Raw genomic sequence first — 15,260 nt, 5'->3', positions numbered from 1 at the left:
TTTCACAGTTGAAAAAGTCATTATGTAGTCTCAAAATGTCTAAGACTGGTCAGACTTTTGCACACAATACCACAAGTGAAAAAGCAACTTCTATTTTACCGAGTGATACAAAAGCAAACGTGAAATCCATGTTGCAGTGAAACTTTAAGTCATATTTCAATTTTGAAAACATTTTGACTTCTTTTGGTAAGAATGTCTCTCTTTTTTGTCTCATTAAAATACTTACATACAGAAACAAATATGGCATAAGGTTAAAGTTTTAGAAGAATGAATGCCTATTACAGGGATTATTAGGTTTTTGTTTACACTCTGTCCCCCGGGGAAACACGAGAAAGGTGCCCTGCCTGAGCGGGGAAGACCCCGGGAAAGCTGACGTCACCAGAAGGAACTCTCCTTCACCATCCAGCGCACCGGCTGCTTTGTGAGACAGACGGATGGTGGCCATGCTTTGAACATTACCAACACAGGAAATGGTGACTTTTGCGAACGGTGACTGCGGCCTCGGGACTCTTTACAAGCGCAGACGGACATCAAACAGTGCGATTCCTGCAACACCTGTGCGGCGGCGTCAGGCTGCCCGGCGCAGGAAGCAAGTCCTCATGTCTAAAATAAGTGACTCGGGATTCGAGGACGATTTGGGATCCTCACCGATTTCATCCGCGGTTCGAATAGACGCGTCCCCGCGTCGTCCAGGTGAGCCGCCAGCGGGACCGCTGTCCACCTGGTACCTGCAGTATGGCGACGTCGGGTACCAGATTCAGAGGGAGAAGGAGGCGCATTATCACCCCTGCAGAAGCTTGGCCCGGCAGCCACAGGTACGCCGTAAAACCCGTTAAATGAAACGTTCAAGGTGATATGGATTATCGGGTACTTGTACAACAAGTCATTTAATTGTTGTTCTATATTCAAATGGAATCGACAGATATACATTGAAAACATCTGCAGCCCAATAACTCTAGTCTCCCTCAAAGATAAAAAAAAAAAAAAAAAATTATATGATAATAATATTTCACAGTTTCATTGTTTGAATCATTTATTGAGTAACTGTCTATCTCAATATGGTGACTTATTTCATGACTTACTTTATATTTAACAGTCTCCTGAAGGTCTTTGCAGAAGTAGCACAACAGCAGTGGATGAACGTATGAAAAACGAGCACGGAACTATTTGTGCGTTCGACCTGCTGCTCAGACTCTGCTTTGCTTGCAGTTGACTGCTGATGCGCGGTGCACCCTGGTGAGCTGGCTGATCCCTGTGCACAAACATTTCCGTCTGTCCTTCGAGTGCTGCTGCCTGGCGGTGAACATCATGGACAGGTTCTTGGCATCCACACCAGTGGCGACTGATTGCTTCCAGCTACTGGGTGTCACTGCACTCCTCCTGGCCAGTAAACAGGTATACTGTACCTCCGTTGAGAATGGCAAATCCTTGAGCAAGAGATTGTGTATTTCCACCCTCTTCTCTGTGTATCACCCACAGGTGGAGGTGTGCTCACCACGGATCTGCACTCTCCTGTCATTCTGCTGTGATGCCTTCACGAGGGAGCAGCTCTGCAACCTGGAGTGTGTCATCCTCCTACGTCTCAATTTCTGCCTTGACACCCCCACCCTGGCTTTCTTTTTGGACTATTACACCAACTGCAACGGGGCAGCCCAGGTTGCATCTGAGGACGCAGGTGGTAACGGGTTAGGACAAACGGTTCCAGGCGCAAACACACCCGGGCAGTGCAGCAACTTTGCACAGAAAGTGTGCGAGTTGAGTCTAGCGGACTATTCTTTCAACAAATATCCGCCGTCTCTGACTGCAGCTTGTGCCCTGTGGGTTGCCAGGGACTTACTGGAAACTGAACATGGCCTTGTTGGTCAAACAACTCTGCGGTCCAAGGAAGATATGTGGGATAGTTTTGTGGATGAACTATGTATCCGACCAGCTTCTGCTCAATCATCTGGGAACCACGAGCAATCTGATGTCAATGCTCTGTCCTCTGTTAAGGGTCACTTCCTGTCTACGAGAGAGGAAACATACAGTCTGGCCCAGGAATGCAAAGACAACCTGAAGCTGTTGGTGTCTTTAAATCAGGAAATATTGATTTCTAACATGTGAAATAAAGTGTCAGCATTCAGATGTTATGTTGAACCCAATCCACTTTGGTTTAGTCCGTTTGTATCAACTTATTTCTTATTTTTCTCCTTTTTAGTCTGTTTCTGCAGACCTGTATACCTCAAACTATTTGTTGTTTGAAACAGAATGTTTTACATCTGAGCATACATTTTACAGATGTTTTTATATTATTGAAGTATATTAATATATTCTGTTTATAATATTTTGTCCACAAGGCTTTTACTGTATCTATGCAGTGAATTACTGCAGTTTGATAAGTGTAATTATTCTTGCAGCCTCCTTAATGAAGGAAATCTTTTTTTTAAATCATATAATAAATAACAAAATGAACTTGTGTTGGTCTCTGAATGTATAATAGAATTTGAAGCCATGTGTCATACATTTTCTGGTATAGTTGACAACCCAATTCACTGAAGTATGCACCAGTGCCGTTTTACAACAACCCGAACAACCAGGAAACAGTTTCCAGTGTGTCAAAACAAAAATATGTCGCAACTTCTAATCACAGTTTAATTAAAACCATGATGCCACTCAGATCTCCCGAATCTAAAATTAAGAATTACCACCAAATTCATTGATCTATACAATTTGGAAACAAGAGTTTATCATCAGTTTATGAGTTATAAAGACAATTTTGAGTTTTCACAGTGCAGTTAAGTCTTACTTTTTCCAGGTATGAGATTTCAGTGAGTCTGAATGTACTATAATTAATTTATATTCTATTATAGTGAGGAGGGGGGGCATTTTCTTATACTTCAAAAAATAATTTCAGTTCACATTCATAGACAGTTCCTCGGCTTTTCGAGATCAACATCCTGCATGCTGAAACAAATAATAAATAAATATAGTGCAGATCAAGTTCGATCACTGCTTTATTAGACTGCTTAAACGCTGAGAAATAATAACTCAGCCTTTAAATGAATCTTAAATGTGAGGGGTGGAAGAGGAGACTTCCTTCAGATTTTACTCACATGCACAGATGATATTCGTCCCTTGCAGGCTGGGCGGTCACTTCCACTATTTTTGCTTATCACTGTTTGAACTGTACCGAACAGCCTGCTCTCTTGAGGGGCTCGCTGATAATCCATTACGCGTGGCATCTCGACCTGCTGACACGGTGTCGACCACACAGGTGCCTCCAGCGCTGAGGGCCAACAAGGCTCGCTCTTGTTTGTTTACTAATCGGGGCATTTGTCACCGTGTGTTGACGACCCTGTCGCGTTTAATTACTCTTTTCCTTTTCCCACTTTGCTTTAAATGTAGCAACCGGCCTCGACCGAATTCGATATTTACGCATTTAATGAGTGTAAATAATGCACGGGATTATATGAAACGAGGAGATGTAAATAATAATGTGTAGAATTAGATCATCTGCTGCATGAAACGTCCCGAATGAGTGTTGATAGGAAAACAAAAGCCAAGATGTTTAAATCTGATAAATCTGACATGGCGCTTCTGGCACGGAAAACGTGTCCGCAGGCGGGAGGGGAGGGCCGGGCTGACGCAGGGCGCACCTGCTGCAGGGCCGAGTGGCGCCGTTGTGCGCGGCACCACTTTACACCTCAGAGCAGGAAACCGTTAGTCGGCGCCAGTTTAATCTCCGTGGAAGCGGTCACTCCCCGGAGACCGCATAAGTGCATTTTGATTGGGCCAAAAGACGCGCGCCCGCGGCATAGAAACACTCTCACCGGGAGAATGTCTCCTTTAAACCATGGAGCCCTCAGTCCTGCAGCGGAGCTGATGGAGATGCAAAGAGACAGAGACCTTGACATCATCTCTTCAAACAAAATGGGCCAGCAGAGGAGGAGAGCCGCGGTAAGATACACACACATATTACTGCTGCACAATAAACACACACACAGGAGAGCCGCGGTAAGATACACACACATATTACTGCTGCACAATAAACACACACACAGGAGAGCCGCGGTAAGATACACACACATATTACTGCTGCACAATAAACACACACACAGGAGAGCCGCGGTAAGATACACACACATATTACTGCTGCACAATAAACACACACACATATTACTGCTGCACAATAAACACACACACATAATACTGCTGCACAATAAATACACACAGGAGAGCCGCGGTAAGATACACACACATATTACTGCTGCACAATAAACACACACAATAACTCTGTTCTCGTGGATCACCTGCAGGATAACGCGCTGGAGCCCAGAAGCAGCAGCCCGGTCACTGTGTACGTGGACCTGCCCCGCGTCAGTCATCAAGGTATCGGCTCCGCGCATCTCACGCACGCGCCATGATTAAACTTCACGCGCTCGCTTAAAGACAAACATGAGCGAGGAATAAACACATGAATCACGTGACAGTTTTATTTTTTTCCCACAGCATTTCCAACAATTGCGTGGGATGATTTGGAAGAGTGCGGTGGAGGGAGGAGAGAGAGCGACTCCATCGGCTCACAGGTGAACGGAAACATGACGTTTAGAAGTATGTATGTGTGTGCGTGTGTGTGTGTATAGGTGTGTGCGTGTGCGTGTTATTTCTCCTGGATCCCATTGTACAACAACTTCTACCGACGGCGGAGACGCGACATGACAGATCGTCGTTCGTCCCATGCAGGCTGTTAATGTTTGACACGACGCGCAGGAATCCTGCCTGAACGATCCCTGTTTGCTCGGGACACGCAGACTACCGCTAATTGGGCGGACCTGAGTTTGGTCCGCAGGGAGCCTGTTCGGAACGGGTTCGCCGTTTGTCCCGGACCGCGGCTGAGAAATGACCACCAAGACATGTCCTGCTTTGATGCCACATTGGTCTTCTTGGTTGTTTTGGGATTCTCAGGTCTGATGCAGCTAAGATTTCATTGTGAGATTTTAAAAACATATAACTATTCATCTTCTATTTCACTTTCGCAGGTAAATGAAGCCCAAGACTTCGGAGGATATGCGCTGGATTTCATGGCAGGTTAGTAAATAGTTCTAAAACCTTTGTTGTTATTTGATTATTGATTATGGCCAATAATAGTTGTATTACTAATTACAGTAATAATAATACGACTACTTCTACCACCACTACTACTAATAATAATGATAATATTAATAAAACTATTTCTTATTATAATTATAATTATTATTATTTGATCATCAACTTGAGTCTTTGTCTCTGTCAGATTCTCCTGCCACACTGGAGAGCAGTCTGTCTCCAGGTGAACTGGTGCCCTTTCAGGGATGTGTAATTCCTCCACTCACCCCTCAGCGGGGCTTCTCTTCAGAGGACAGTCTGCCTCGCTCATGCACAGACGCAGGACATTCATATGCACAAGAGGAGACTCTGTGGAGGGATATTGCCCAGTACCATGCCAAGGCCTTAGGAGATTCCACTGAAGTCAACAATCAGGTCATAATGTGTTTATATATATATATATATATATATATATATTATTGAGAATACATTAAATCCAGTGTTGTATTAATCATGTGTTTGAGGTGTAATAAGTAGGCGATTTAATGCTTATGAAATAACACATGCCAGTACATCATCTAAACATAAAGATGCACATTGACCATAGAAACGTCAATGTCAACGAATGTATTTGTCTCATATTTTCACCTGCAGCTCCATGAAATTCTGCAGAACAAACAGGAAGAAATTGATTCCTGTCAGGAGAGAAACCTCCACCTGAGGCAGCTGGCCAGTCGGGCAAAGAACTTGGCCTCAGTTCTAGAAGTGAGTACGACTGAATGCGTATCGTCACGCTTTCATCCTTCAACTTCTTATCTCTTATCTCCGCCCCTGTCTGGCTTTCATTTGCACATTTCCTTTCAGAAACTTCTGACAGTCGGAGAGCCACGTCCAAAAGAGTCAGTGATGCCATGCGGCCGCGAAGCTTCCCTGAGTCCCTGCAAGCGGCAGCGTCTGGATGAAGGATATGAAACAGAGTCCTCTGACTCAGTAGAGGACATGCTGAGGGACATCAGCACACGCTGCAATGCTGTCCTGCATGGCGCTGCTGCTGCAACAAAACCACGGCAGCAATCAGAGACTATACGCATGCATGGCTCATTCTCAGGTCTACAAACCTCTATTTCTAAAGACAGCATCCTGGACAGAGCAGAGCCTGAAGAGAGTGCCTCATCTTTCAGAACCTCTATTAGAGAACACAGCACCATCAGGACGCAGGTGTTTCCCAACGGGCATGCCTTCACCTCCGTCACTCGGCAAGGAGGCTACCGTTTTCGCTGGGTCCCCAACGACAGCTGGAGCCAAGGTTAACAATTATAAAAGTGTATTCCAATCACACTTGTGTCAATTCAAGAGTGGAAGGAAGTGTGGGTGGGCAATGCTTGTTAATGCTTAACTTATAATCCATAGGGATATTGGTGAATGATTAAATGATGCTTCCCTCAGGTAGCCTGTAAGATGATCAGTCAGCGGTGGCGCCAGACAAAGGAAACGACACTGCCAGAGCTTTTGTTTTCATTGCGTTCCTGTTTACATGCCTTCAAATGTAATGATCCAGCCAAACAATAAAACAATGTCATGTTTATTTTTGTAAATGTAATATGTTAATGTTTTGTTAAAAGTCAAATATGGGAATAAAATAGTATATTTTATAGAGAACCGACCTGAGATTGCTATTATCCTATTATGAAACGAGGGCTCATATGTAAACAAATGCAAAGAAAGCAGTCAGACAAATCTGACCCCTGACCTCTTGAAGAATCAGGGACTTCTTCCCCTTTGTCCCTGACCGAGGGACTGTGTGGTCTGAATAAGGGTATTGCATTCGGTCATGATTCATTGCATCCTACATCCTTGTTTATATCCTTCTTTCTGGAAATTGCATTTTTTTGTTGCTGTTGTACGATTAAATGCTGTTGTAAACCATGTGGTAACACTTTATGGTTATCTAATCAGTATTCTCAAGCCACAAACAATTATAGGTGTAAACACTTCAGGGTTTTTAGTAATACTTTTTTTTAACTAGCTAAAGACTACAGGACAAGAAAGAGTAACTTTATATATATATTATGTTGGAGATCACCTGAAGTTTAGGACAAGATGTGATACAAAACACAGAAGCTAATGTACAATTATGTTTAATGTCCTACACAGTTCAAATACAATGTCGAAGGAAAAAAACTTGCAACCATTTCAATCTTTTACACTGCAGAATAAAGTGTGCCTACAATAATATTAAAACTGTATTTTCTCCCTCTGTCAACAATATTAAATATTTGCTGTTTTGCCACTTAAAATGATTTTCGTTTCATACCCGATTCAGTGAATTGTGCTTTATAGGCTTTATAGAAAAGAGATCAAATAAGGAAATCAAAAGAAGAACAGCTAATTATCTATCAGAAGAGGATGTGGCCATCTGACCTATGTCTGTGATGTTTCTTCAAGATCACTGTCGGGGAATTTAGCTGTGAAAAGGGGTGGTGGGGGGGGTGGGGTGGGGGGGGGGGGGGGGGGGGGGGGGTTAGATTTGCATGGGACAGACTTGTCCATGTCAAATTTTAGATGAGACACCTGTTCAAACGTCCCAAACCTGGGCCGGCTTACATAAGAGTGGAAGTCAGTGAAGGCAACACTCCAACTCATAAACAGGTCATAATTGCTGCTGTCTTTAACACAGGCTTTAACAGCACCTCCTATAAGAACCTGATAATGAGAAGGGGTGTGATGAAAACAGTAAACAGACATTTCAGTGTGACATGGATAGATTCATCACAGAGAAACTAGGAACTGTATATTTGTGTAATTTAACAGAGACATTTCTGTAAACAAAAAGAAAGATATAAGGTATAAAACACTGTGACACAGCTCTTTATAGCTTGACATGACCAAGCTGTTGATTAAATATAAAACTATGTGAGAATAAAATGCTGAACTTACTTGTCACATGACTTCAGCTCATAGACAAATAGTCCGTCGCTGTACTTTATCTCACTATAATTTATTATATGAGCCTGATCAATCAAATATTAAATAAATAAAATAAATGACAACACAACAAAGTAAGTGATCACTTAGCAACTATACTCAATAAGTCACTTCTATAGGGCTTCACACCTACATACATTATATACATTATGAATTATTAACATCGTGATGCGTCCTTTATTAAGTCATTCCGGATAACTTTGTCATCCGATTATTAATGAACTAATTATTATTTACTGCACATTAACTAGTTGACTGGTAGTTAGTTTTTTTTTTTTTTGTTGTTGTCTCGTCACCAGTCCAAATTTTGTCTACCTATATTGTTACCTATGAAGCAATCAATGGCAGTACATTTTATGATGATCATGTATTTGTGTTTAATAAGTGTCTATCAAGTCAACTTTTATTTTCTGCTATATGCAATTAAAAATAATTCCTCCATTATGTAATATTAGCATCATATGAGAGGGATTTTAGTGCAGCAAATTTCACATTTAAGCAGCGCAGACATGAACAAAAATAAAATAAATGGGGGTACAGCAACGCCCTGCTTGATAATAAGCCTGCTGGAGTAACTGCATGTGAATAAAAGAGCATTGTAACCAAGTCTTCATCGTTCAGACTCCAGAACATGCCTCCTTGATCCAAGATGATTACCGTTAACAATTTAAATTCCTGCTGCCAACGGAACTCACACAGGACGCTTCTCATGTAACCTTCACGCCGGCTTAACGCGACACTTCAACTGCAAACAAATCCGTTTGTCTCTGACCAGCTCGGCTGCGAGAGGGCGCAGCTTTGTTTAAGCTGGTTGTGACACATTTGACCGGTTAAGCTGCCGCCAAACTGCGGGAGGGGGGGGGGGGGCAATGCGGGAGAGAAAGGAAAACACAGACACAATGAGTTTCTAAGGTGACTGAAGGCAAACCCGCAGGGACGCTGCAAAGCAGACGGAGTCCCGCGGGAAAGAGGGTGGCTTAAAATAAAATAAAGTAAAATCAGTGAAATAACTTCCATTCTTTGTAGCTGGATGCTGATATATGGGCCATTCTACCAAATTGGTTCAATTTGCTGTCCCACAATCATATATTTAAAAAAACAATAAATTGTTCAGACCTTATACAAAAACGTATAAACTTCTATATAAGCAAACAACTTCAAATAAAGCGGAAACATATAATCTGAATGTAAACAAACAGGTGCAAAATAAATCTTACTTTCTTTTAGAATTTTGTTTTGCCCAGACATGACCCTAATAAAAGGACTAAATTATTAACACCTAACACCTTTATAAGTCTATTTTACATACACTGCTTTAGAGGAAAGGCGCATCACGTGTTCATCTCACGTCTTTGTGCTTTGATAATGTGCTTTCATGACCCGACTCCAAGGAAAAATAAAGGATTATTTCAGCCTGCTACAACATTTTGGTAATAGGTGTGAATGAGGTCATCAATCAATAAAGTTTATGTAAAAACACAAGGCTACAATATTAACCCACGCAGTTTATTACAGGGGAACATGTTTGATGAAAAAGAGCAAATCCAGTTGAAGCAATTTGCTCTGATGAACGTATTTTTGATGGAGGCTGCATGAATCACAAGCAGCAGTTTGGACGAGCTGTAAACACGTGTCACGCATTTCCGGGCTCGTGCTCGTGCTCGGGCTGTGTTTGCGCCATATGGATGTGGCAGGTGGCGCGAACACGCACTACTCGCGCCGTTCAGCCCGTTTAGCGCCAGAGAAGCGCATCACCCGAAGGTGCGCCCACGGACACAAGGGTTACACGGAAAAATAAATAAATAAATAAAAAATATTTTTAGTATCGTGTTGCCCCTTTGAATGAGGAAAAACAAGTATAATATTCATTTTTGTTTTAATTGACATGCAGAGTATACATCTGAAGGAATATTTGAGTTGTCAACAATGTTTTCCTTCAGTGAAAACGAAATACAATAAATGTACCTTTTATAAGAGCAACATTTAGTTTATATCATGTGAAAACATAAAGATAAAAAAGGGTCGTTTTCTGCTTATCTTCTTCTACTACTAGTATTATGTCCGTTATGCCCATATTAATATATTTTTCTGTCCGTTATTTAAGTTACATTTTTGAAATTGATCTTGAATCCTTGTTTTAAATCGCCTTTATTCAGAATGAAGAATGTTTAATTGTTATATGCAGACAGCTGAGTGTGGCGGCCTGATGCCTCCGAAATGAAGCATATGCAGGAAATTGGCGACATCCATTTCACGACATTAATGTTTTTGCTTTTTACAACTATTTTTACAACCAGGACAAAGGGAAGGTCTATTTAATGGTGAACTCCAAGCCCCGCCTTATCACCAATAGCGGGAAGGAGCACGGTGACTCCCGCGCCCCCGTCCGCCCGGGGAGGCTATTTAACGGAGGACCGAGTCCATCAGGAAGACAGACGGCAAGTGCGTTGGGACTGAGCGGGGCCCCCCGGGCAGGCGGAGAGGGAAGGAAATGCTGATTTAGTCATGTTGTGGAAAGTGAGATGCATGTAAAAAAAAAAAAAAAAAGGACATTCAAACTGGGTGAGTAGACCAAATTTACAAAATGTAATTATCATCCAGGAACCTATTTCCTTAATATCATGAATAGGCTGCTGCTGCCAGGCAACCAAACTCCAAACACATGGCTCTATAACAAAGTGTTTTACATTCTGGTGTTTATTAAATAACACCCATTTACTGCAAAGCCTAATATACATAAATAACCACACATTTTATTTATTTATAATTATTTTAAAATCGAGATTATGTTCTTTTTTTAATTTTATTTTGTGGTTTAGTCTGAATTTATGTTTTCATAAGAAAGATAATGAGAAGCCTGACAATGTTTTTTTTAAAGGTAAGACATTATACTGCCTTTTCATACTAAGATAAAAATGATTTTAGCTGTGCAGACCCTTCCGGCTTGTAACCGGTTGGTGACTATTTGTACTGCTGCTGGCTGGGCGATCTGATTGACAGCTGTCAGATACACTCCTCACTGCTGCTATTGATGACCTCAGAAACCTGACATCCTATTATACTTTCATTCACCTATGTAATAGAACTGTTCAATAAAGGGGGAAGGTTAAACTTTACTTTTTAAAATTTCTAAATTTTCTCTATGACAGCAGCTCGGCTTTCATATCAACAGTCAAATTCCTATCTTTTGCATATCCAAAGTGAGCCGTGACTGGTTTGGTGGCAGTGTAATGTTAACTGATGTCTCTGTCGCCAGCTCACACTGCGCTGCTCCCTGAACAGTTACAATCGACTGCACTTTCTTACTCATGGCTGTGCAACTTTGTTGCAGAAGAAAATGTACATATTTGAGCATCTGTTGTCACAAAGAGTTAAAATAGAACAATCGAGGACACCAACATGGGCCTGATATCATCGTGGGTGGCTGGTAGGCAGTGCCTTGTTTGCTGGTTGATTCTGAGTGCCAGCTTACCCGCTGCTGCCCTCCAACTGCCCATTTCATTCCACACCAGCAGCCCCCCCCCCCCCCAGGACTTCTGTAACTAACAGGTTCTTCTCGCAATTAAAGAAAGGAGGTTGAGCATTTAAAACACGAGTCATCTGAAGATGACTTATCTCCCTAAAACCTGCAAAACAACAACAAATTCATTATGACTTTGGTGAGCAGATAACCTATAGAGGAAATAGCAACCTTCTACAACGCCTCTAAATGATCTTCCCATGGAAACAACCAAAATACATTTAGTACAAAAATCTTAATATGCAATGAGGTTAATGTATAGTACTATTGAACATGTGAATATTCTTGGCAGAAAAAAGCTGAATGATTATGATCGATCAGAATAATTGATACTGATAATATTTTATCATCATTTTATGGCTGTAAATAAAGAGCAAATGCAGCTGCAGGGTAAGGAAAAAAAAGCACAGACCTCCACCAAGCAGCTCATTCTCCTCATAATTGGATTTACACCAATATGGTAATCTGGATCATCATCAAAAGGTTCTAAATTGTTCTTGGTATCTTTGTACACCAAACATTAAACATAGAAGCGAATCAGAGTTGATGTGTATTTGTAACAGATTTTTGAATCCATAAATGGAGTTTTCGGGGTTACTTTTTCTTTCTTCCTGACCTCATTCTGGATCAGATCCAGAATACATTTAGTATAACAGTGCATATCGGACCACTTTATGACTGTGATTTTTGGTGAATGAATCGAATGCATATTTTACAAGACAGAATCTTTTTTTGGAAAAAGCCTCAATTAGAAGTAAATGGGAAAATCCAGATTATTTCACATTCAGACAGGTATCTGGATCGCTTTCAAAATTTAATGGGATCCGTTAGACCAAGACCCGCATCAGCAAGAGCCATCCAGCAGTTTTTATGTAATCCTGCTAACAGACAAAACAACAGAACAGAACATCCTTGGCAGAGGTGATTTGATTCAGGGGCTGAAAGCATTTTCTTGTTTTTACAACATGAAATATCTCCAGAAAAAAATTCTGACGCATTTATTCTTTGATGAATGGGGCAAAATAATATACTTCACCTTTTGAAACAGATTTTAATGCAAGCATTATAACTATAGGAGCTACATAGCACAAACAGAACCGTAAAATAAATCAGATCCTTCAACTGCAGCAGTGGTCATCATCAAGGAATGTTCATTGTCATTATTGATCATAGTTCAGTCGGATTCTTCCTTTCCTTTCAAGGCACAGGAAGCGCTGACATCACACAGAGATGGGTCCGATTATCTCTGCACTCGCTCCATCATAGCTCCACCCGCTTCTTCACAATGATTTCCCTCACCAACGCCGTGGCCTCCAGTCGAATGCTCTCCATGGGCTCATCCGTTCTCCAGAAACGGACAACTTTCCCTTCCGGATTGACCAGAAACTTCCAGAAGTTCCACTTTGGGATCTTCTGCACAGAATCTGAAACGTAAGATATTACCAGTCAAATGAAGCTGGAATCGTTTGAAAATACTCAAAATGTTGTTTCCAACAATCAGCTTAATAATAATGTTATCAATCGTGTAGCTTCAGATTGGTCTATCGACTAATGCTACTGCATTAGCGTCAAATTCAGCGTATCAGTGCTTCATTAATTATTATTTTAAGCAACTTAATATGCTATAAAGCCACTTAGTACAGCCCTTGAATGCAACACTAATGCTCATGCCGAGTCAGCAAAACAAAACCGTGTATTCCTATTTTATTCACACACAAAAAAGAGTAGCGATCAACCTGTGAGGAATTTGAAGGCGGGCTCGGCCTCTGATCCCATTATTTTGATCCTGCTGAAAAAGGGGAAAGTGACGTCGTAGGTGGACATGGCGAAAGCCTCGATGTCCCGGCTGGTCCCGGTCTCCGTGTCCCCAAACTGTCCGCAGGGGAAGGCCAGGACGTTGAAGTGGGACGTGCCCAGCTCTCGGTGGAGCTCCTGCAGAGACCTGTAGTTCGACTCCGTCTGCTGGCTGCGGCTCGCCACGTTTACAACCAGGGACGCCTGCAGAGCAAGAGAGCGAAGGAGCAAAGGAGAAGAGGAGAAAAGGAGAAAAGGAGCAAAGGAGCAAAGAAGAGAAGAAGCAAAGGAGAAAAGGAGCGAAGGAGCAAAGAAGAAAAGGAGAAAAGGGGCAAAGGAGCAAAGGAGAAAAGGAGCAAAGGAGAAAAGGAGAAAAGGAGAAAAGGAGCAAAGGAGAAAAGGAGCAACATAAAACACAGTCTCCTGCAGCAAAGCCCGAATCCATTCAACACGAATCTACTCGGAGCAGCTGGTGACGATGATGACGATGATGACGATGATGATGATGATGATGATGATGTGGACCTACTTTTCCTCGGTACTTCTCCAGAGCGACTGTCCTCCCCTTCGCGTCTTTCACCTCGAAGGAGTAGAAGTCCTCCGGCTCGCTGGGCTTGCTGAGCTGCGTCTGCAGGAGGAGCAGACAGGCCGCTCCGACCGCCACGCTCAGCAGCACCGCCACCCTCCTCGCCTTTGGGCTGGAGGACTTAGCGCGGTAGCCCCCTAACGCCTCCATCTTGGAGGGGGGGGGGCGGGGGGTAAAGAACGAGCCTTCCCCGGCCCTGCCCCCCAAAAAAGGGCTGGAGCTGAAGTGAAGGCTCTCAAGAGGAAGTCCCAAAATAAACGTTGATGGGGGAGAAACAATTCTGACATTCACAGTTTAAGTGTTGATACAAAATACACAAGTATTTTATTATTATTATTATTATTATTATTATTATTATTATTATGATAACCCTGGAAACAGCTGCAGGACTTCACTTTGGGCTTTCTTGTCAGAACGTAGAGATGAAAAGTTCGAAGCTCGACACACCAGACTGACCAGAGGAAGCTGAAGGGTTCCTTCAAAATAAAACGAGTCATCTGCTGGTGACATCCTGAATCCCACTGGCTCTCTAGTCTGGGTATATTTATTCATTTGAGTTACGCTGTAGAGAAGATAACCAACCTTCAGACTCATCTTGGAATTTATATTAAATATTCGATAATCTATTAATTAATTTGATCATTAAATGAAGACAACATTATTGTTAATATAATATATTATAATATATAATATAATATAATATTTTTGTTAGTTTGTTTGTTTGTTTGATCGATCAGGGACATGATATGGCCAATCACAAGCTGTTCAGCAGGCAGATCGCAGTGAGGGTCCTGCTGCGAGTACACCGCTGGCCACTGGGTGGCAGTGCAAGCCCAGTTTTGAGTTTGACACAGTGAGTCATAGGCTGGAACTGGGTTCTCCACCAGGCCAGAGTCAACCAGTCCAGAGAGCCCCAGTAAACATTCGAGGTAAACAACAACACCACAAATACATAGAAGAAAATATACACAAAAATACTCTATTGTATATATGTGCAAGTTTCTATAGCTAGTTCGTATCATTTGCAAATAATAATCCATATATCCACTTTTAATTCCATTGGTAACAGAAGTACCATAAGCACAATAAATGTATCATGTATAATAGTAATAATAGTCAAACTCCTCATGGACTGACCACTGTATGTTCTCCTGAGGAACGGTAGCCTTTAATTACGTAAAGGTTTTTGACATTTCAGCTGTCTCTCTGTGTGTCCAGCCCTTTCATTGCAGCACTGTTGTATGATGAAAGTCAGTTTTATCCTTTCTATATTATCTTGCCTCATTCAGAGACGGTGTTGGCGAAAGGCGT

At 42.0% G+C, this 15,260-nt stretch overlaps 3 protein-coding genes across 3 annotated transcripts; 2 read left to right on the top strand and 1 right to left on the bottom strand.

Moving 5' to 3' along the window:
• The first annotated feature begins 470 nt into the window (after nucleotides 1-470).
• On the top strand, nucleotides 471-2,103 carry LOC137918103 (cyclin-O). The gene is made up of 3 exons (XM_068760851.1): nucleotides 471-815; nucleotides 1,210-1,395; nucleotides 1,480-2,103. Exons 1-3 carry the CDS (start codon nucleotides 471-473, stop codon nucleotides 2,101-2,103), a joined length of 1,155 nt encoding a protein of 384 aa, XP_068616952.1.
• A 1,464-nt stretch (nucleotides 2,104-3,567) lies between these two features.
• Nucleotides 3,568-6,375, top strand: mcidas (multiciliate differentiation and DNA synthesis associated cell cycle protein). Its single transcript, XM_068760850.1, has 7 exons — nucleotides 3,568-3,936; nucleotides 4,296-4,368; nucleotides 4,489-4,565; nucleotides 5,019-5,067; nucleotides 5,273-5,499; nucleotides 5,719-5,829; nucleotides 5,929-6,375. Exons 1-7 carry the CDS (start codon nucleotides 3,568-3,570, stop codon nucleotides 6,373-6,375), a joined length of 1,353 nt encoding a protein of 450 aa, XP_068616951.1.
• Nucleotides 6,376-12,370: 5,995 nt separating this feature from the next.
• On the bottom strand, nucleotides 12,371-14,099 carry gpx8 (glutathione peroxidase 8 (putative)). The gene is made up of 3 exons (XM_068738566.1): nucleotides 13,893-14,099; nucleotides 13,306-13,567; nucleotides 12,371-12,993 (listed from the first exon to the last, which is right to left on the bottom strand). The coding sequence occupies exons 1-3, from the start codon at nucleotides 14,097-14,099 to the stop codon at nucleotides 12,830-12,832; spliced, it is 633 nt and encodes a 210-aa protein (XP_068594667.1). The 3' UTR covers nucleotides 12,371-12,829.
• Between the last annotated feature and the right edge of the window lie 1,161 nt (nucleotides 14,100-15,260).

This window comes from Brachionichthys hirsutus, chromosome 4 (genome assembly GCF_040956055.1).
Source record: "Brachionichthys hirsutus isolate HB-005 chromosome 4, CSIRO-AGI_Bhir_v1, whole genome shotgun sequence".
NCBI lineage: Eukaryota > Metazoa > Chordata > Actinopteri > Lophiiformes > Brachionichthyidae > Brachionichthys > Brachionichthys hirsutus.
This window is presented reverse-complemented; position numbering and strand designations above follow the sequence as displayed.